The sequence below is a fragment of the Monodelphis domestica genome, chromosome 4, assembly GCF_027887165.1.
Source record: "Monodelphis domestica isolate mMonDom1 chromosome 4, mMonDom1.pri, whole genome shotgun sequence".
Taxonomy (NCBI): Eukaryota; Metazoa; Chordata; class Mammalia; order Didelphimorphia; family Didelphidae; genus Monodelphis; species Monodelphis domestica.
In genome coordinates, this window is record NC_077230.1 from 9444463 (window position 1) to 9466819 (window position 22357).

At 39.7% G+C, this 22357-nt stretch overlaps 1 protein-coding gene across 3 annotated transcripts in view; it reads right to left on the bottom strand.

Moving 5' to 3' along the window:
- WDR4 (WD repeat domain 4) overlaps positions 1 to 8493 on the bottom strand; it is a 38159-nt gene extending 29666 nt beyond the window's left edge. For 2 of the 3 annotated variants that reach the window (XM_001375374.4, XM_007493190.3), the window contains exons 1-3: positions 8337 to 8493; positions 5021 to 5086; positions 4143 to 4286 (exon numbers count right to left, since the gene is read on the bottom strand). In XM_001375374.4, the coding sequence (XP_001375411.1) occupies positions 4143 to 4286; positions 5021 to 5086; positions 8337 to 8425 (299 nt within the window). In that variant the 5' untranslated portion in view covers positions 8426 to 8493. The remainder of the gene's footprint in view (positions 1 to 4142; positions 4287 to 5020; positions 5087 to 8336) is intronic. The other variant, XM_056826009.1, reaches the window with a different exon arrangement.
- Positions 8494 to 22357: the final 13864 nt, after the last annotated feature.

Sequence of the window (22357 nt, forward strand, 5' to 3'; positions counted from 1 at the left end):
AATAAATTTAATAAGGAATAATGTACTAGATCCTAAAACATTATCGCATAGTATTAGAAATGAAAGAGATATTAGATACCAACTAATCTAACCCATTCATTTTACAAATAAGGAAATATTGATACTATTTAATTCAATTCAGTAAGCATGTAGGATGGAAAGGCTAAGGAACCAAAGGCATAAATAAAAATCTCTTTTTATTGGAAAAATATATGTGCACATGTGTAAATGAGGTTAATGAGGAAAGGGAGCAGCAAGGAAAGCTTCATGGAGGCGGCACCTAAACTTAATCTTGAAAACAAGGGCCCTGACAGACAATAGTAAAGAAAGAATACATTCTTGGCACAGATGACAAAGTAAAGATGAAATACTGAATTTAAAGAACACTCAGTAAGTCAGTTTGGCAGGAATATAGTGCGTGTGAATAGGACTAATACAAACCAAATCTGAAAAGGGTTATTTTTGTATAACTCTATGGAAAGTAAAATATACAGGGATGACTGGAAGCAGGGACACTAATTAGTCATTACATTTGACATATAGGTCTGTTTACTAAATTGTTTTTTCCTCCTTTCTTCTTTATTTTTTTCTTTTACCTGGGATGCCTACTGGCTAGACGGCAAAGGAAATTAAATTAAAATGAGGTAAAAACAAAGATCTAGAGAAGGAAAATAACAAACTACTTTAGTATCTTTGCCACGGAAATCCCATGGACAGGATTAGTGCACTATGGTCCACAAGGTCACAAAGAATTGGACATGATTGAACAACAATAAAAAAAGGATGGATTTTTTTTTTAATAGAGAAAACTAGAAGAGGGAAAAATCTAGAAGAGGATGTTGCTCTCAACAGAAATATGAAAGACAGAAGAAAGGCAGGGTTAGGGTTAGGAGAGGATAAAGCCTGAATTTCCATTTTGAATGTGGTGAGACATTTAGGTGGATAAGTTTAGCAGGTGGTGATGGCAGGGTAGGACTCAAGAAAGAGTAGGGAGGTATTTAGAGATGTCTAAGTCACTGTGCAGAGATAAATGAATCCACAACAGTTTAGGATATCACCAAGAAAAAGGATACAAGAAGAACACTTGCACTTTTAGGGGATGGGAGATGCATGCTAATCCAGCTGAAGAGACTAAGAACGTGCATTCAAACAGGTAAAAACTAGAAGAGAATGCTACAAGGACATTGAGGAAAATAAAAAACTAAGGGAAAATCATATTGAGAAGTTTTATGGTCATAAATCCTTAACTACTTAACTTCTAAGTACGATTTAGTCCAAAGCCAAAGGTAATGGGATTGAAAAGTAAATGGAATGTGAGGCAACAGTAGACGACAATTAAGATGACTTTCCTAGAAATGAGAGTGAAATGCAAGACTTTGGGCGAACAAAGAAGGAAACTCTTTGACTCAGCAGCCTGTCCTTTGAAGTTAACTCCATCTGTCTGTATCAAGTAGCTCTCACAGTTGTTGCTCTGATACACTGAATTTCAGGTCATTCTCTCCCCTCAAGGAAGTATTTAGTAAAGGGAAAGAAATAAGCATTTATTAAGCTGTGTGCAGCCATTGTATTTAGTGATGAGAACGCTCACGGTCTTTCTCCAACCAAAAGCTCTATAATCCTGACTCCTTGAAAAGTTGATGGAAACAGTTTGAATCCCACCTCTGCTCTGTACCACACTTTTGCGACACTGAACAAAGCTTGGCTCAGTTTAGGTTCCCTCTCCATCATTCTTCAGAATCTGCTGTCTCCAAAGTTACAAATGATCTCTGGTTGCCAAATCCAATGGCCGATTCGTAATCCTTATTCTTTACCTTTCTGTAGCTTGTGACACTATTAATCATCCTCTCTCCTCCTTGAAAATCACTTCTCAGGCTCAGTTAAGTGTTTCAGTGAATTGAGAGCCCTGGGCCAAGGAGGTCCTGGGTGCAAATCTGACCTCAGACACTTCCTAGCTGGGCGACCCTGGACAAGTCACTTAGCTCCCAATGCCTAGCCCTTATGGCTCTTCTGCCTTAGAACTAAGATGGAAGGTAAGGGTTTCCTAGGTTTTCAGAATATCACTCTCTCCTAGTTCTCTTCCTACCTATCTAACAGGTCTTTCTGTTTCCACTGGATTCTCTTCTAGATCACTTCTACCCTTATACTACTTCACTTGATGATCTCCATCTCTATGCTGATGATTCTCAAATCTATCTATTGCCAAATGCTCTGCTCACCCCAAATCCCACATCTCCAACCATCTTTCAGATATCTCAACCCACATGTCCAGGAGACATCTTACACTCAGCACATCTAAAACAGAACTCATTTTCTTTCCCCTGTAGAGGGCAACAATGTCATCCCAGTCCCTCAGACTCACAATCTAGAATCATTCTGGACTCCTCACTATTTTTCACCCTCCACATCCAAGCTGTTGCCAAGGTCTGCTGATTTTACTTTTGCAATATCTCTTAAATATGCCTCCTTCTCTCCTCTAACATTTTCAGCACGCTAGCGGCATCACTTCATACCTGAATTATTTTAGTAGCCAACACCCTACCCCAATCAATCTTTCATTCAGCAACCAGAATGATTTTCCTAACGCATAGTTTCAACCATGTCGCCCTTTGCCATCTTCCACCACTTGATATAAACTCCAATTGCTTCCTATTTTCTTCAAGACTCTAAATGATCACCCTGGTGCAAATACTAATAGTATGGAAATAGGTCTTGATCAAATACATAAAACCTATTTTCTTCAAAAGCAAATACAAAATGCTCTATTTGGTGTTCAAAGCTAACCTAATCCCTTCCTACCTCTGCAGTCTTCTCACACTTTAGTCCCAGAGTACTCTTTGATTAAGTGACACTAGGCTTTGGGTTATTTCACAAAGAAGACTTGTTGACATCTTGTCAACTTCAAAACTACTGCACCCTACTCAGACGAATTTTGAGAGGTTTGATTTAGCTATTTCATGATTGTAACAATGGAGATACTTGGTCTAACAGAATCAGGAATGTCTTGTGAATGTCATTGCTCCACCCTACTTAGTCTAACAAGGTCAGGAATGTCTGTACCCATACTCAAGGATTAAGTATCTAGGAGGATGGCCTTCAACAGACATATGCAGAAATAGCTGACAGACCTCTGGGCTGTCCTAAGTCAAGCTAAGCTACCATTGGTACAGATAAGACGCAGGAAAGTGACATCTATATACGGCGTGTCACTTCCTCTCTTCACTCTCTTTCCCCGGAGAGGTGGCTCTGGCTGATCACTTCCTGTGAGCAGCCTGGGCACCAGTTCGATCCTGGAACTCGAGCCTGGAGGAGCTCCCTCAGACAGCTTCCTTGAGACAGTCGTGGTTAGTGATAAGACTGACTTCCCTTTCCTTTGACTCTCAGGAGAGGCCCCTTTGGCCAAGGCCTTTAACTCCTGCCTGGCTCAACCTGAGCTGGAGCAGTTTAAATTAACTCTTTCCTCTCTCTCTCTCTTCTCCTTAATTCCTTCTCTCTATATTAATTAAAATCACCATAATTTCCAGCTGAGTTGGGTATTTTTGTTATTTGGGATTTTCCCTGGCAAACAAATTAATTTAGATTTTTTAAGTCACATCACTAAAATTATCCTTTACAATCTCTTGCTTTCAAGTATTTTCTCTGGCTGTCCTACATACCTGGAACACTGTCCCTCCTCCACTCTGACCACTGACCTCCTCCTTGACTTTAAGTCCCAACTAAAATCCTACCTTCTACAGGAAGCCTTTCCAAATTCCTCTTAATTCTATTGCTTTCCCTTTTCAATTATTTCCTTTTTATCTTGTAGTTAGCTTGTTAGTACATTATTTGTTTGCTCATTATCTCCCAAATTCGTGAGTTCCTTGAGGGCAAGAAGACTCCTTTTGTAACCTCAGAGCTAAAGTTCTTAATAAATGTTCACTGACTGAAAATGAGAATAACAAGCAGTTTTGCTAGGAAATCACTTTGAAAATCCTTAAAACACTAAAGTATTGAAGTGATGCTCCTTGCATAAATCTAAACCATTATAAACATCAACAAGAGAATAAAATAAGGGGAAAAAAAACACAAAGTGTTCCCAAACTCTTTTGACAATATGTATTATTTTATGTATATATCTGAACAATTTAAAAATCAGAGTTTCATACCTGATACTCAGACATTTCCAAGGTTTTGTAGAAAAAAGAATCAGACGTTTATTGTCATCAGTCAAAGCAAAATAGTTGCCAGATCTTGAGAAGGTGGAGGCCAAGATGTTATCACTTCCTCTGTACATGGTCTGTCCTTCCTCACTAAGTAGAAGACAGGATGAATATCAAATAAATATCACTCTCTGAATTTCATGATCAATATGCTATTGAAGAATTCAGTTAAAACATTACAAATTAACTCATCAAGTAAAAGATTTCATGATGTTTGAAAATAAATGTTTTTATTTAAAATAATATTAGAGTTGTAGCAAAGAAATACATACTTTGAAACTATTACAAGCAATTTCCCCAGTATGGTAGACACCTAAAAGGATCTTCTGCTTATCCTCTCTGAGCTACCTGCAAACCTTAGAGGTTAGCTAAGGGGCAGAAGAGGAGTTTGGTTAAGGAGAAGGAAAGAAGGAAAATGGGATATATTTAATGATGAAACTACCCAGTGGAAAGGAATAGAAGGGAAAAAAGAAGTTTTTTTTACTCAGATAAGAGAACAAGAGAGGGAAATTTTTCAAGAATAAAACTTTTTAAAATTCATTTAACTTAAAAGACTGCTTTGTTTTGTTTTGTTTTTTTGGTTAATGTTCAATAACATGTCTTTTAAGATTCTTGAACTCGAATTACCAAATATCTACAGAAACCTCAAAAAATCCCCTAATTCAAAATTGGACATTCCAATACCCTTTTTTGAAGTTAGTATCTGTTGTATGAAAACTCACAGGAAAATTAAAGATTCAGTTTACTAAATAACTTTTGCTGGCATGATTCCAATATCTTAAAACTATTAATGGGCCCTGAAAAGTTCCCCACAATCATCTCACCTTTTATCCTCTTGGGGCTTCTTTTCTGCCTTGCTGCAGTCATATATAAAGAAGCTGTCATCATCACTGAAAGTAATTGAAAAAAGAATGTATTACTAAAGAGATGTTAATTTGTCAGAAGGTGTTATCACTATGCTTGAATAGGTCAAGAAAAAGAATAATAAATTTCTTTTTCCAAATTATACCTTTTTAAAAATATTTAAATCCCTTCTCTTTAAATAACAATAATAATTTTAAAGTTTGTGAAACATTTTACATATGTGTAATGTATGTATATAATATATATATTAGTTGGCACATTGACACTGGGCCTAAAATCAGAAAGACCTGAGTTCAAATACAGCCTCAAACATTTACTAGCTGTGAGACTCTGGAAAGGTTGCTTAACCTCTGTTTGCTTCAACTTTCTTATCTGTATAATAATATCTATCTTACAGGATATCAGTAAGGATCAAAAAAAATTATAAAGTGCTTGACAGTGCTTGACACATTGCTATTATTATTATCTCATTTGATCCTCACAACAATCCTGTTATATTCCTATTTTACAGATGGGGAAACAGGTAAGTACCTTCCCCAGATTCACAAAACTAATGTCTGGAGTGGGATTCTAACTAGAATGTCTTCCAAATTAAATGTCTTACACATGACAAGAAAGAAAATGTACTATGAAAAATCCATAAGGGAAAACTTCTGAGTGCTGAATCTGTGCAATGATTCAAGGACTTGCCAAAGGTCACAAATCAAGCAGCCACAGTAAGTGCTGGAACTCAAGTCTTCTGAATCCTACTCATCTGGCTTCTTTAGTAAATATTTAGAAAAATATATGCAGAGTTGGACTTAACCTTAGAAAGTTTGACTTTTTACTTTTATTGAATTTCACCTGCTTTTCCACTATGAAATTAACAGTCTTGTCATTAAACATCTGCACTTGTCACCACTAAGATTTGCTCAAATGACTTACAACCTGATGCGAATGGAAATTGCCTAAATAAAACAAAAATATATTTGCCAGAAAATAGATGTATTAAAATGTTTGGAAGGCTCTAAACATAATTTTAAAACATGTATAACTACACAATGAATTTGATCAAGCTGAATTTTTTTATTTGGAGCCTAGATAAGCAACGACTTACTGCAATCATTCTTACCAAAAATGTCATCTGCTTCTCAGGTAAGTTATACATGCTTACTTATGCCTGCTTGGGAATTAAAACAGGAAAGTCTGAGACCACTGATGACATATACTTCTTAAACTCCAGGGGCTTTTATTAAGAATCTCAGTTTAAATAGCATCAACACTCAATAAATATTTGCAAACTGAGTTACCAAAACTCATTTCCCTTGGGTAAAAACCAGCAGCAATACTTCTTCCAGTACGTAAAATCAGGAGCCCAATAAATCCTCCCAAGTTACTATGCAAAAATATATCACTTCAATATTGTTACTACAAAAAAATAAATAAATCAACAACAAAACCTTTTATTTGATTTCCAAGGTGACAGGAAATGAAAGAAGTTTTGAGAAGTGGGGTGATACAGTTAAATCTACACTTTAAGAAAAACAATTTGGCAATTTAAGGGAGACAGACAAGGCAGGGAGACCAATTAGAAATCTACAGCAACAGTCAAAGAGAAGTGTAATAAAGGTCTGAAAAGGTAGTGGTAGTGGTAGTGGTAGTGGAAGTGGAAAGAAGAGGATTTGTTAGAAGTGGAAGGTGGAAAAGGAAAGAACCAAGAGAAAAGAATCATAAATACCCAGAGGAAACAATGTCCAGGAAAAAGTGCTCAATAAGGATACAGATAATGAAAAGATCATTTGATTTGACAATTAAGAAATCACTTGCAGGGAGGCCACCAATTAGGGAATGGCTAAATGGCATATGAATGTTAATACTATTATGCTATTTTAAAAAATGGACTGTTTCAGAGAAACCTGAGAACTCATCATGAACTAATAGAGTAAGTAGAACCCAATTTATAGAATACATTGTTACTATTGCAAAAAAAATTCTGAAAGATCAAGAGCTCTGAATATAATAATTGACCATGATTCCAGAGGACAAATGAAGAATGTTATCCACATCATGAAAGAGAGGTAATGGGCCAATATGCAGAATGTGGCATTTCCAGGCATGGACAACACAGGAATTTGTTTTTGTTACGAGGATTTTGTTTTCTTTCGGTTTTTTTTTCCACGTGTGGGATGGAGGAAGACGAGAGATGAGAAAAAAAAATTTTTTAAATGTTTCATAACTGGAGAAAGAGATCACTAGTAACTTTGGAGACAGCAGTTTCAGTTGATGCTGATGACAGAGAAAACCAGGCTCCAAAAGAGAGAGGTCAGGAAATGGAAACACAAGATTATAGACCCTTTAGTCAGGAAAAGAAGGAAAGAGATACACAAAGATGACTAAGGTGCACGATAGGATCTAATGAATTTTTTAAGGCTGAAGAAGACTTGGGTTTATTTGTGGGCATCAATGAAGCCCATAAATAGGGAGATTAAAGATTAGAGGACAGTAATGAGGACAACATACTGACTAAAGGTGACAGGATCAGAAGAACGTGCGCAGGCAATAGGAAGAAAGTAGGAGATAGAAGTCGGAAGGATGTAAGAAAAGATGAATGGCCCGGTATTTTTTTAAGTTATGAAGTAAAGTCTTCAGCAAGAGGATGGTAGGAAGAGTTCCTGTGTCAAGCTGAATAGGAAAGAACACTAGGATGGTCCAATGACCCACGGGATCACCAAGTGTAGAAGTCCGAGCTTAAACACTAGGTCTTTTGATTTTGCTTTTTTCCTTGCCCCTGCCCGGCAGGCAGAAAGCATCTAAAAATGCTTGTTGATTGACTTTCCTGATCATCTGGCCAGTTCTCTAATGACTAAGACATGACTTGGTTAAAAACGTCAGGGAATCCGTGCAACAAATGACTTAGCAAGAATCTGTTAATAGTTGTAAACTATGAACACCTCTGAAAGGGCATCAACCGGATAAAGTATTGCCATTACGAAGTGAAGAAATCAAAGTCGGCGGGACTGGATGAGAAACTGAGAGCACGTGGGACTTGCTTCATGACGCTGTGGCAAACGTATAGTGTGATACGCAGCAAATGTTACTTTGCGAATTTATTGTTCAGAAAACCAAGTTTCTCAGCAGGCAGGAATCCAAGAGGAGGAGTAACAGGAGGAAAAAGTCCACCAGGTGCCTGCGACAACCTCATTGGTCCCGAAGCAAGAATTCGTGGGGAGCTCGGGAACTAGTTAACATCCCGGTAATCTCCGAGCCCACTGCTCCTCGGCCCCGAACCCGACTAACCTGCAGTCTGTACCTGTCACCAGAAATCGGCTGCCACCTCTCACCACCAAACCATTTCGGGACACGTCCAGAGCAGCAGAACCCGCCATGAGTCCACGCCGCGAACCAGCGCACGCTAGCGCCAGTTCCTCACGCGCCGCATGATGACGTCACGAGCTCCCTAGGAGCTGGAGAAGGGCCTATTGGGAAGGCAGACGCCAAAGGAGCAAAGGGGCATGCGCAGAAGCGCCCCTCTCGCAGTTTTGGTGTCTCCTAGTAATCTCCTGAGTGTAAATCTACAAGCAGTGACAACGTTTTACCGAGGAAGAAAGGTTAATTGAAAGGAAGGGCCAGCGAGGTGGCTCAGTAGTAGAGACCAGGCCAGGAGTGACGAAGACCTGGTTTCACGTTTGTCCTCAGACACTTTCTAGCTCTGTAATCCTGGGCAAGTTACGTTACCCCCCTGCCTAGCCCGTACCTCTCTTCGGGCATACAAATGATTTTACGGGAGAAGGTAAGGGTTTAAAACCGTTGGAGTTAATGCCACTGTGATCTTCGGAGATGTTGCCATCAATGGATCGTACATCCCTGCCCTCCCCAGACTGGTTCAGGTTCTAACTGGAATCGCTACCTCCAGCGTCTCCTAAATCCATTCTCCACACACCTGCCATTGTCATTGTCCTAAAGACCCAGTTAACTGTGCCACACAGTCAAAAAACGTCACTGGCTCCCTATTAACCATTGGATCAACGTATAAAGTGTGTCTTTTACGGCCACTGAAAACCTAACTTTGCCATCCAGTGGTCCAGTCAAACTTGCTGCCTCGGCCTTCTTCACACATACAAAAATACAACTAAAATACTGAAATGTATCCTGTCATCAGAATCCCAAAGCTCATTGCTAGAGATCAGGGCAGACCTGGGGGAACGCTTCGAAGCTTTGGGGTCTCTTTTTCTCCAGGGATCTCCAGTCTATTTTGCTTTGAGGAACTTCTGGCTTCCCACTTCAAGGGTGAAAATGGATATGCCAACCCCACTTCAGGTCGCTGAAGGGAAGGACTGAGAAGCCCACATGAAAGGACCTGGCAGTCCTCATCATGTCCTAATTCCCAGCTTGTTACACTAGAGATGTTGTGAACTTCCCCTCGGGTGAAGATAGCTCTTAGATAAGCCTTGGTGAGCACACTCCTCCAATGCCCAGTAAGCTAATTGCTCTCCCTGCACCATAGAGAAGACTCTCCATACACAATTAGCAGGGCTCTTTAGTTCCCATTGATGCATTGCTCTCCCATTTGATAAATCAGCTCAACCCTGATTTGAGCCAAAAGGCTATTTCATCTCATCCCATGCCATATGTGACAATGGGCCTCACACTAACACTTTTAAACACTTCAAACCTGAAGTTTGAATTTCTGAAAAATGAAACACTGGAAAGTAATTGAAGAGTTTAACAAAAGGAAGAAATTGATTTGACCTATGTAAAATTTAAATTTAAAACAATAACTCCAGGTTCTTATTTTTCCATAGAGTTTTATTAATAATCACTAAAGGCAGAGAAAGAAGATTAAAGCCTAAACTAACCTAACTCACCACCACCTGGCTCTCAGCCAAGCTCCCCAGCCACATTCTGGGAAACAGAGAGGGGGAAGTTTCACAATAAAACATTTATCCTCCATCCTCACACACACACACATACACATACACACACACACATGCATGTCCATTCACACAGCATTCATGCAGAGTAAGCATGCAAATGGGATGCTGAGTATGATTATCTGGATCAGATGAGCTTTGGGGAGAAAATTCTATCTATACACCTAATAGTTTGGATATCTGTATTTGCAACAAGTTGATGACACTCCTCAGACAGGGAAGGACTTTCTGGCCCAGTGGTTTCTGGGATATAGTCTCCAAAATAAGTCACCTAAAAAGAATGAATTATTTTTTGGCTATAATTGTGAATGCCCCCCTCTGGTCCTTCTTTATTCCTTCCCTGGGACAGTTACCATGCCTCTTCAGAGGGTTCTGTATACCCTGGCAGAAAGAGCTCAGGTTCTCCTCTCCTCCATGATAGTTGAGACAATTCCTCCCCAAACAGAGCTTGGAGGATCATGGGGTAGTATCATTGGGAAGCATCTTGCTTTCTAACATCATGAGAGCAGTGAAACTGTAGCTATATAACTACTAGTAAATGTTTACCTATTTGGAAGAAAGAGGATTCTCTAACTGACTTGAAGGTAATTCTTGAGTTTGTAGATAAGAGTGAGGTCTCCCTGATTTAGCCCCTATGAAAGAAGGGAGCAGCCTTTTTTGCAGGGGCCTCTAAGGAAGAAAAGATTTATCTAATTGCCTATGGGAACTGGCCTTTAACTTTTGCTTTCAAGTTCTAATCATATGCTCATCAAAATATTGCGGCAGCTACCTAGATGAATGAATTGCAACAATTGTTTATGAGCCAGGAGGTAAAGGTGCCTTTGGTTTGTCCAAGAAGGATGGGAGGCTGCTGTCCTCATGCAAGGAGGTACAGAGCTCAAGGTATTTAGACACAGCTCTAATTAGCAGTTCAGTGAGGTTCATTTTAATTCTTCCATCGAGTGATTCCAAGTCACATAAAGAGTCCAGATTAGTGGCACAGTAACACCAACACGAGTAGTCAGTGAGTGGTCAGTAGTGGTTGCTGAGGCAGTCTGCACAGCCTCAGCAAAACATAATTGATTATACAGGAGAGGAAGAAGGGATGAGCCTACAGTTGTCCCACAAAGTGTTTAAATGATACCTGATGAGATAAGGAGAGAGATCTTTGGACACTACTTGAGAGAGGGGAAGAATCAAGTAGCAATGCTGATTGCTCTGCTGTCTGTGGGTTCTGGGTAAGTTTATACAAGGCTTTTTTTCTAGGGACATTCCCCATTTGGGCCATTTTTATAGAAGCCAGGTATTCCTCCTTGCCTCAAAGCAAGGAGGGGGAGCTTCTCCTTGATCTCCAAGAGAGGCATTTCCCCCTGAACACATCCGAGTTTCTATTGGCCTTATCTCCAAATGAAGGACCAATCAATGTCTCAGGTTGATGGTGACCTTGACACCTTGACAGGGCTGCTTCTCTTTTAGGGATGGAAGCCTATCAAAGTACAGTTAGGAGAGGTCAAAGCATGGGAGTTTTTAGCAAAGCAGCTAGTAAATTTTCACAGCAAATTAACTGCATCACAAGCCAAAATTATAATTTAGGTCCCAAATAGTGAGAAAAGGCTTAGGAAGCATTAGGAAATCCTTCAATTTAAGAAACACCAAAGGATCATAAAGAGAAACATTTTCACTACTGAGGAAAAATGTTTTGGTAAGTAAACCAGGGAACACTGAGAGAGTGTCAGGGTTGGAAGAGTCTTATACTAAATTAGATCCTGGGACAAGTTACATATAAAAGGAATTATGACCTCTTAATTACTGATGACTATGATGTATAAGGATCATCATTCATCATCTGTGCCAGGCCCCTGATGTGACCCTGACATCTCTCATGCTCATCATCTTGTATTAGGAGACCCACTGTTGAACTGCAAAGATGGGGCATCACCTAGAGCAGTGATCTTTTAAGTGAAAGGGAATTTTTAACTCCCTTTATTTTAACTTAATCAAGTACTTGGAGTGCTCCACCCTTTTAACTTAATCAGTCAGGAACTTGACCTTTTGATTAAAGTTTATACCCTCAGAGGACAGGAGGTGGATCCCACAGGCACTGCCCAGCAGTGCTAGGCAAATTAAGAAACTACGATTGGCTCCTGAGATGTGATGGACCAGCCCACAGTGAAAGGAAGTAGAAACCAGACAGACAGGAAGTAACATGGAGAAAACTGCTTATAAAAGCCAGCCCAGGGATTCTAAGTCATTTTGTTAGAGATTCTGTGTTGGTGACTCAGGCTGAAGGAAAGAGGCTTCAACACTGGTAATTCTGTGTTGGGGGACCTTGCCAAAAGAGGGATTCTGATTTGGTGGCTCTTGCTGAAAGAGGAGACCCTGGCAGGAGACACTAGCTTTTCAGTTCTTCTGTCTTTGATGGGATACTCTCTTTGGTGAAACTCTCTTTGGCGGGACACTCCCTTGGGCATGAGACTCTCTTTGGCAGCTCAGTCTTTAAGGCATCAGACTCTCTTTTAGTTGGTGAAACACTTGACTGGAGACTCTCTCATAGGCTGGTAAGATGAATACACTTTCAGTCTGGAAGCACTTGGATCCAGACTTAGGGTATTTAGCAAGGCAGTTTTTTTCTGCCTCCTTCCTACATTTCCCTCTTTACTATCTCTACCTTACTGTAATAAAGCTACTAAAGCTACTAACAGCATTTTGGTTTAATGTCTAATTATTATATATGGTGACCACAACTTTTTATAACTCTTAATTTGACCAAAACCCATTTTAATTCTTACATAGGGACCAAGTGCCATACCACACCACACACACACCCCAGACCCAGTGCTGCCCCACCCCCACCCCCCATTCCCTGCCTTACCCCAGACAGGGGACAGAGGAAGTGTTCACACTGGGCTGCTGGGCAGAGGGGCAAGGGAAGTAAGGAATGTCCTCAGGTGCACATGGAGAGGGGGAAGGGAGCAACTCCACCCTGAGTCCCTCTGGCAGGTATTGAACTCTGGTGGGTGATGGCACCTGTGCCATAGATTCACCACCACAGACCTAGAGCATGGATTATCTCTGAGATTTAGCCCATTCAGAGAAGGGAAAAAAAGCCAAGATTTCTGGCTTTTGTCTTCCAGCATACTTTGGGATGCTTCTTTTTCTTTTTGGGGGACTGGTTAGTTTTTCCCCTTCTTTTTCTTTTCTTCTTAGCCTATGCCAGGAAGACAGTCCAACAAAAATGCTGAAAACATTACTAGTGGTAGTTTCCTAAAGCAGTGGTGCCAGGGATCCCTGCAGGCAGCATATTGACTTAGAAAGCTACAAATTAACATCATATATGTTTTATTGTATTTTTATTTTGTTAAACATTTCCCAATTAAATTTCAACCTGGTTAGGTACATTCTCCTTGAGTTTGCCAACTCTGCTGTAGAAGATCTCTAGGACCATGACACTCTGGGGGTAGTAAGAACTTATGTAAGACCCAGTTCCCTTGTTTTCCCATTATAGGAATTCGTTTTCCTGAAGGCAACAAAGCCAACCCTTTCTGAAACTTGATTAGCTTCAGCTTTCCTTGATAAAGCTTGTGGTCACCTTTGAGTATAAAAAGCCCCACCCAATGGAATTGGGTCCCTCCAAGTTACTGGACTTCTGAAGACCACATAAGACATATTTTGCCACATTTCCACGTTGAGATGTGTTGGGAAAGAATAAGAGAAACAAAGTACCATTGTTACTGTTGTGTATACATTTTGTCAACATGGAATCTGTGGCCTAGTGGGATCTGAAAAACCCCAGGTTTTGACCTGGTCACAAGAGCTCCTCCCTGAGGGAAAGTCCTACTTCACTGTCTCTTAGACTAACAATAGACTTTAAAATGTTAAGTATCTCTTTTGTCCCAATGGTCTCTTTCCCCCTAAGGCCAAAGTCCTCTACCAGGGTAGCCCAGCCTCTGGCTGGGTCTTTCCTTTTTTGTGTCCCTGGTAAAACGCCTGCCCCTCACTGTTATTCCTGTCTAGAACTCCTCATTTTCTTTTATTACCATTGTAAAGTCAATCAACTGTCCCTCTCATCCTTAGCCCCCATGTTTCACCTAGAAAGGTATTTAAACTCCCCAACTTTAATGGCTCCTCAGAGTCATCTAGCATGGTGGCACTACCAGGGATAACATCCCCAGAGTCCAGGGTTTATACCCTGTAAAAGTTGTGGTGCCAGACTCTGAGTAAAGAATTAAATACCGGACTTAACCCTATCCTGATTAAAGACTTGGTTTTTCTGACTATTTAATAGTTCTGTGTTCTTTACAGTTTAACAGTGTTGTATCAGGGCAAAGTAGACCTTTTTTTGGTAACTGTTCAATGACTTCCAACATGAAGCCTGAAATAAGAAAATTCTGGTGATACTTCTGATACTTCCCTGGGGACTTCGGGAAATTTCCTCAAGAGAAATCAGAGCCTCCCTCTTAGTCAAGATTTCATCTGGCTGCCAGCGAGAACTCATTCAGTTATATTTTCTAATATATTCTAATCTATACAAATTTTCTGATTTAGTTTTAAAGGAATCAGACATGATGAATCCTCAGTATTATTGACATGGGCATTGTACCCCCAGAAGCTCATGCGAACTATTATCAGAGAGACTCCCTTGCTCCCTTCCATCCCGGTGACTCTGAGCCTAAAAACACCCAATGACCCCTCTAGGGTCGGAGATGACTATCTTCCTTTGATCTCTAGATAGCTCTAGATTTAAGATGGACTGCAAGATGCACCTTCAGGCTACACCTTAATCCTATCAGACATCTGTTTGTTCCCTAAAACTAAGGAATCTTTATGTCCCCAGGCAGATGATCACCCCACCTCAACAAATGCCTGGGTGACTAACACTCTCTGTTGTAAAAACTATAAAATCCCCAGAACTGATGTCCCCTTTCCATTCATGCTGTCCTCCCAAGGAACTGCTCCCCATCTTGCTGTTCCACCTTGCTATCCTCCTGGCCATTCTCAACATTATTTTCTAAATTAATAAATTGCTGTTTTTGTTTTTAAGCTAAATTTTGGAGTTCTTGCATTCTTGCAAAAGGTATCCTTCCCGAACCCCAGGGGTACACATCTGCACCCCCATAACATCATGAAAATATGGTCGAAGCTGATCCCAATATACAATGGTTGAGGGACAGTGAAAGCAAGATATTGTTGCAAAAGCAATTTTCTTGTTGTGGCCATATTTAATAGTTTGCAAGAATGATTTGTACTGGATCCTTATGTAAGAGAATTGGATTGGGGCTAAATTATTTGGCAAGAAATTAAACTTATCTTGGCCTTTGGTACATGTCACAGCTTTTCAAATTCCTACAGTGACAAGAAGACAGTTGGCAAAATTTCTAAAGCCCACAGGAGCTTCGCCCTTCTCTAGGTTAACAGGAAAGAAATCCTGTAAAGGAGATAAGATTCAGGAAGATCCCCCTACTCCCCGCCCCCCCCTGCCCTGCCCCATAGGGACAAAGGCACATCCTGCAGGAAATCAGTTTTACACTTTTCAATCAGCAACTTTAGGAATCAACTTCCTTTAGCACAAATCGTGTACACCCTTGTACATTTTTGTAATATCTGTGTGAAGACATTTGTTGTCTCTTGTGTATTGCGAATTTAGTGAGCTCTCATTGGTCTGTTTACATTTAAATACAAACTTCAGCAGTCGTTAGCTGAAGCAGCTTGCTTAGGCTACTTCCACACTCTGTGTCCTTTTCCATGCAGCTTTCATTTTATTCTTTTCCCTTGCCCCACATTTTCCTGTCCAAGATTTCCCTCCATAGATCACAAGAATCCACTCCTGTTACTGCTGGCCAGTAACAGGTTTTTATTTACTTAGATCAATGTATTGACCAAACTTCATTATTTAGGATCATCTTTTATATAACTAGCATTTAGTGAAGAGCCAAGGTGGTGGGCAAGAGCTTCAGGTGCCCTCTCCCTTGAGGAAATAGTAACTAGATAAATCAGTGGCTTTGGAATCTAAAAACCATGCTTGTCCGGAATGTCAGAAGCCCCAAGTTCACCTTTTTCTAATTTAGCTTCTCATTTTTCCTTGAGTTGTCACGTTTTCCAGGCCCAGACCTAGCCGTTACAGGTCCACACTGAGCAGCTAAGCATATCTCACGCTATCAAGATATGCTATGCATCAGAAAGGGTCCTTACCTCCTCAACACCCATTTTCCTGTTTTTTAGTCTGGAACGCCCAGAAACACCCAGGAGAGGAACACTCTGAGGAAGGCAGAGAGTTTCTAAAAATGGGAGGCAATCCCCCTGATCCTCAATAAATTGCTATTTTCACCACCTGGCCACACTATCTGTGTCATTCTCTAATAAACACTTTCATGCTTTCAGCTGAATGGAGTCTAAGCTGCTGATTCTTTGGACTCAAGAACCTTTCTTTTCTCTCCCACAACAAATCTACTCTCCCACAATTCTCAGGATTGCTATTTTTTTTATATATTTATCTACTTCTTAGTGATTTGGGTAATTTTTTCATTTGCTAGTTGAAGAGTTTCAATTTTTGCCTTTGAAACAACCTACTTATAACCTTTGATCACTTATCTATTAGGGAGAGACTCTTATTCTTAGAAATTTAAATTAGTTGTTTATTTTAAGATTTTTATCAGAGAAACTTGATTTTTTGCCATTTACCTATTTCCTTTGTAATTTCAATTGAATGTTTTGTGAGAAAACTTAAAATATTAAATAAGCAAGATATTCCCCCTTATATTCTATAATTATCTGAAATCCCTTGTTTGGTTATGAACTCTTCTCAAATCCATAGATCTAAAAGGTAATTTCTTCATTTCTCCTCTAATTTTGTTATGTTATATGGCATATAATATATATTTATTATAATTACAATTGATTGTGCCATAGTGTATCAGTCTCTACGTACAAAGTTCTCCTGGTTCTGCTCCTTTCACTCTGCATCACTTCCTGGAGGTCATTCCAGTTCACATGGGATTCTTCCATTCATTATTCCTTTTAGCACAATAGTATTCCATCACCAGCATATACTACAATTTGTTCAGCCATTCCACAATTAAAGAGCATCCCCTCATTTTCTAATTTTTTGCCACCAAAAAGAGAATGGCTATAATAAATATCTTTGTCCAAGTCTTTTTCCTCATTATCTCTTTGGGGCACAAACCCAGCAGTGCTATGGCTGGATCAAAGGGCAGACAGTCTTTTAGCACCCTTTGGACATAGTTCTAAATTGCCTTCCAGAATGGTTGGATCCATTCACAACTCCACCAGCAATGCATTAGTGTCCCAATTTTGCCACATCCCCTCCAACATTTATTAATTTCCTTTTTTTGTCATATTACCCAACCTGCTAGGTGTGAAGTAGTACCCCAGAGTTGTTTTGATTTGCATTTCTCTAATTATAGGAGATTTAGAACACTTCTTTCATGTTCATGATAGTTTTCTTTATCTGAAAATAGCCTAATAATGTCCCTTGATGATATATCAATTGCGGAATGGCTTGATTTTTTTTGGACAATTGATTTGGCTCTATAAAATTTCAGTAATTAGACCTTTGTCAGAGGTTTTTATTATAAAGATTTCTTCCCAATTTGTTGTTTCCTTTCTAATTTTAGTTGCATTAGTTTTGTTTGTATAAAACGTTTTAAATTTAATCTAATCAAGATTATTCAATTTAAATTTTGTAATATTTTCTATCTCTTGTTTGGTCTTAAAACATTTCCTTTCCCAAAAGTCTGACAGGTATACTAGTCTACATTCACCTAATTTATTTATAGTTTCCTTCTTTATATTCAAGTCATTCACTCATTCTGAGTTTATCTTGGTGTAGGGTATGAGATAATCTCTCCCATACTGTTTTCCAAATTTCCCAGCAGTTTTTGTCAAATAGTGGGTTTTGTTCCAAAAGCTGCACTCTTTGGATTTGTCATACACTGTCTTGCTGAGGTTATTTACCCAAATCTATTCTACTGATCTTCCCTTGTGTCTCTTAGTCAATACCATATTGTTTTGATGCTACTTTATAGCACAGATCTGGTACTGCTAGACCCCCCCCTTCACATTTTTTCATTATTTCCCTTGATATTCTTGATCTTTTGTTCTTCCAAATGAACTTTGTTATAGTTTTTTCTAATTCAGTAAAAAAGCTTCTTGGTAGTTTGAATGGCACTAAATAAGTGAATTAATTTGGGTATGATTGGCATTTTTATGTTAGTTTGTCCTACCCATGAGTAGTTAATGTTTTTCCAGTTGTTTAGATCTAGTTTTAATTGTGTGGAAAGTGTTTTGTAGTTGTATTCATATAATTCCTGTGTTTGTCTTAGCAGATAGATTCCCAAGTATATTATATTGTCTAGGGTGGTTTTAAATGGAATTTCTTTTTCTAACTCTTGCTACCAGGATGTGTTGGAAATATATAGAAATGCAGATGATTTATGTGGGTTTATTTTTCATTCTGCAATTTAGTTAATGTTGTTGATTATTTCCACTAGATTTTTAGTTGATTCTCTAGGATTCTATAAGTAGACCATCATATCATCTGCAAAGACTGATAGCTTAGTCTCCTCATTGCCTATTTTAATACCTTCAATTTCTTTTTCTTCTCTAATTGCTTCTGCTTGTGTTTCTAGTACAGTGTTAAATAATAGAGGTGATAATGGGCATCTTTGTTTGATTCCTGATCTTATTGGGAAGGATTCTAAGTTATCCCCATTGTAAATGGTGCTTGCTGATGGTTTTCAATATATACTGTTTATTATTTTTAGGAAAGATCCTTTTATTCCTATACTTTCCAGTGTTTTCAATAGGAATGAGTATTGTATTTTATCAAAGGCTTTTTTCTGCATCTATTGAGATAATTATGTGATTTCTGTTGTTTTGGTTGTTGATTTAGTCAATTATGTGGATGGTTTTCCTAATATTAAACCATCCTTGTGTGTAATTAGAAGGCTACAATCCCCAACAAAACTACAATTCTCAGCAAAACTGAGATTCTCTGAGAGCCTTAAGGGTTTTGGAATAAAAAATCCTGTGTTCTGCTAATTGCTCATTTGGATTATTTAGGGTGTCTCTCAGAACTACTGGGCATGCTAGGAGTTCTGCTCTTTCCCCTGGGAGGGCTCTTTGTATGGCCTTCCTGACAGAGAGGATACTAGTAGCCTCTGGGGAGAGAGGTGTGAGGGGAGGAGTAAGGTGAATTTGAAAAGAAGGATCAAATGGTAGTGATGGTGAGGGAGGAGGAATAAATGTGGACTCCAAAGGGATAGCATCTGAATGATTCCTTAAGACTGGATTGGTCAGCAGAAATAAGTTAGGGTAAAGTGCTGGCCCTGGTGATGAGGATGAAGAGGTAATAGAGATAGAGAGAGAGAGAGACAAAGTAATAAAGACTCAGAGACAAAAAGTTAAAACACAAGGGATGTAGCAAGCTCTGGTGATGCTTCTCAAGAGAAAGAGAGTGGCTTGCACTTGTCCCTGAACTTTTATTGGAAAGTTTAGGAATGTGGAGTGGGAGGTAACTAATAAACAGGTGACATGGCATAGGTTTTAACATTGGTTGAATTGACAATCACGTGATTGAAGAGGAGGAGGCTAGTCAAACATGTGACTTGGAAAGGAATGTGGTCTAACAAGGTGTGAGTTAGGACCCTGTGGCAAATAATGTCCTGCTCAGGAATTCTTTTGTCCCTTGGATTGAAGATTTAGAAATGCAATAATGCATAAGTAGCATGACCATGATTCTGGCATGTGAACACGTAAGATACAATATCAATACATCAATAATACTTCCAAGATGCTAGTATACCTGGTATGCTACCCTTAGGCCAAATAGATAAATAAGTTAAATGAGGGATTATTTTAGCTGGGAAGGGACTGAGATGTCTGATTGAGCAATATTACATGCCTTTCAGATTAAGGACCATGTAGGACTACAACAGGGCCACTTATTCCCTCTTCCCTTATCCAGTTTACCTGAAATCCAATATTAAACCTTCAAATAGCAGTCAGATAGTTGTCAAGCCTCTCAATACAAGTTAAAGTGGATATTTCAAGAATAAGGGTCAGATCTCAATAAGTATATCTGAGGCCGCTACCTCTGAGGCTAGACCCCTTGCTGAGGCCTGCCTCTAGTTCCCCACTGAGGGAGAGGCACTGAAGTCAAAGCTTAGGCTCTTTCCCCCTCACATTGTTCCTGTTCCTGTAGCCCTTACCATACTTTCACTGATATTTCACCATTGTCAGTGAAGGAGAATATAACAATCAAGAAATAACCATTTTTACACCTGCCATGGCTTTTTACCACCCTCCTCCAGGGGTGGAGTTCCACCTACTCCAGCTCTTTGGAGCTGCCACCTGTTTCTGCCAATCCTGCCTCCTGCTGTTAACTTCCTGAGTGGTCCCAGGCACCTGCTCCTGTCAATCCTGCCTCCCTGACTGCATGGTCCTTGCAGAGCCATTGCTCCTGAAGCTCCTGCCACTGCCACTGCCACTGCTGCTGCTGCTTGGAGTTACTCTCTCAAGGCTTGGAAAGAATAAATCCCTCTTTGCCTTACATTGCCAACAGCTGAGTGCTTGCTTGTTGCTTGCTTTGGAAGCAAGGGAGTGTTTTCCTTAGGCAATCATCCTTAACTCCCTGTCTACATGGCAGGGGAAGCAAGCTGCTCCCTGGCATTTTACCCTAGGGGGAAGAGGAAGGAAGGCTACTCTTCTAAACAGGAAGTAGAATTGCAAGCATGGCTCACTCTATGAGTAGTACATTACCTATCTCAAACAGCTTTCAGTTATAGGATATCTTTTCTTCCTACTGTTACTGGATGCACTGGTCCTTGCAATTATGAGGAGAGATTCCATATCTCTACACCCCCTTGCCATTCTTGCCAGCCCAGTCTACAATACATCCAATATGGGATTCCTCCACACTATGTTCATTGTGGAATTCTCCCTCACTATGGGAGATCCCAAAGGTGTGACCAAAAGGTACCTAGATGGATGATAATACTGGGGAGGGGAAGGAAACATAAAGAGTCTGGAGGTGGATTTTAAGCCTTTTCAGACTCCATTGTTTTATGGAATTCTCTGCATCTGAACTGGAAAAAAAAAGAACTATTGAATTCAGTGTCTGTGTCCTGTCATATATATTGTATTTGCTGATTGCTTGTTTTAAAATTTTATTTTGTTCAGTTCTGTTACACTGAATCATTTTAAGCTACTGTGTTTTGGCTATTAGCTATATATTCTATTGCATAATTACATTTGTACCTTTCCCCTAAGGACTGGAGAAGATACCATTGTAAAAGTACCTTTGAGTTGTTTGTAACAAGAGGTAAGGGTCCATTTAGTAGCTGAAGTGAAGTGCTATAACACTGCTCCTCACCTCCACATTAAATGGATGAGACATAAGAAAGATATGCCTTTTAGAGCTATTACAGTCTCATGCCAAAGGCGGTGGTAATATTATAGTCATCACCTCCACAGTACAATGGGTGGAACATATAAAAGACATGCCTCTAGAGCTGTTACAGTATGTAATGATCAAAACACGAGAGGAATTTGGAATCTTTGCATCACAGGTGAGTGGCAGAAACATTAGTTGGAGAGTGAGGCATGCTGGGAAAGGAAAATTGACCTGAAAAATATCTATATGGATTCTTGGCTTTTGAGTTGAGATCTGGACAAGGCAGGATGTGTTTCCTAGCTGAGGATCTCACTGAGAACCATAAGAAAATATCCTGTCAATATTCAAGTTCTTCTGCAGAGCCATCATCTATATAAACTCTCCAACATCTCTACTAAAGAGAAGATCCCTTAACCCGAAAGGGGAATGTAGACTCACTGAGGAGAGAGCCTGGCTATCTTCCCCCACCCCCACCTCCATCTATTTATAGATTCTTTAGGCTGGATACATACTAAATAGTTTGAATTATTTAGCTGGGATTCAGGACAGAGAAACCTAGGTCTGCTAAATGAAGCTTCCTAGGTGAAAGACCTTTTAGGGATACTGAGTTTCACTTTCCATCTTCCAACTTGCCTTTGATTTCATTATTAAACTTATAAATAGCAGTCAGATTTATTAAGCTCCTTGGTTCATATTTAAGGAGGTATCTGAATTAAGATCAACAGAGAGTCATCTAGCTGAGGCAAAGCCTCCATTGAGGCTTGTCTCCGGATCCTCTCTGTGCTGGGGAATCGGAGGTTACCTTGGGCTTATTTGGTAGGGGAGACCTGTCTTCAACTCTCCACCATCTTTTCTCTTCAGGGAACCTCAATATACCTCTGCAGCAACTGCCAACAACTGTTCTCAGGAGAGGTGAAAGGAGAGTAAGTGCTAACTCATTCAAGCTCCTACTCTCTCCCACATTCAAATCCTTCTTCAGAAAGTCCTTGGGAACTCCA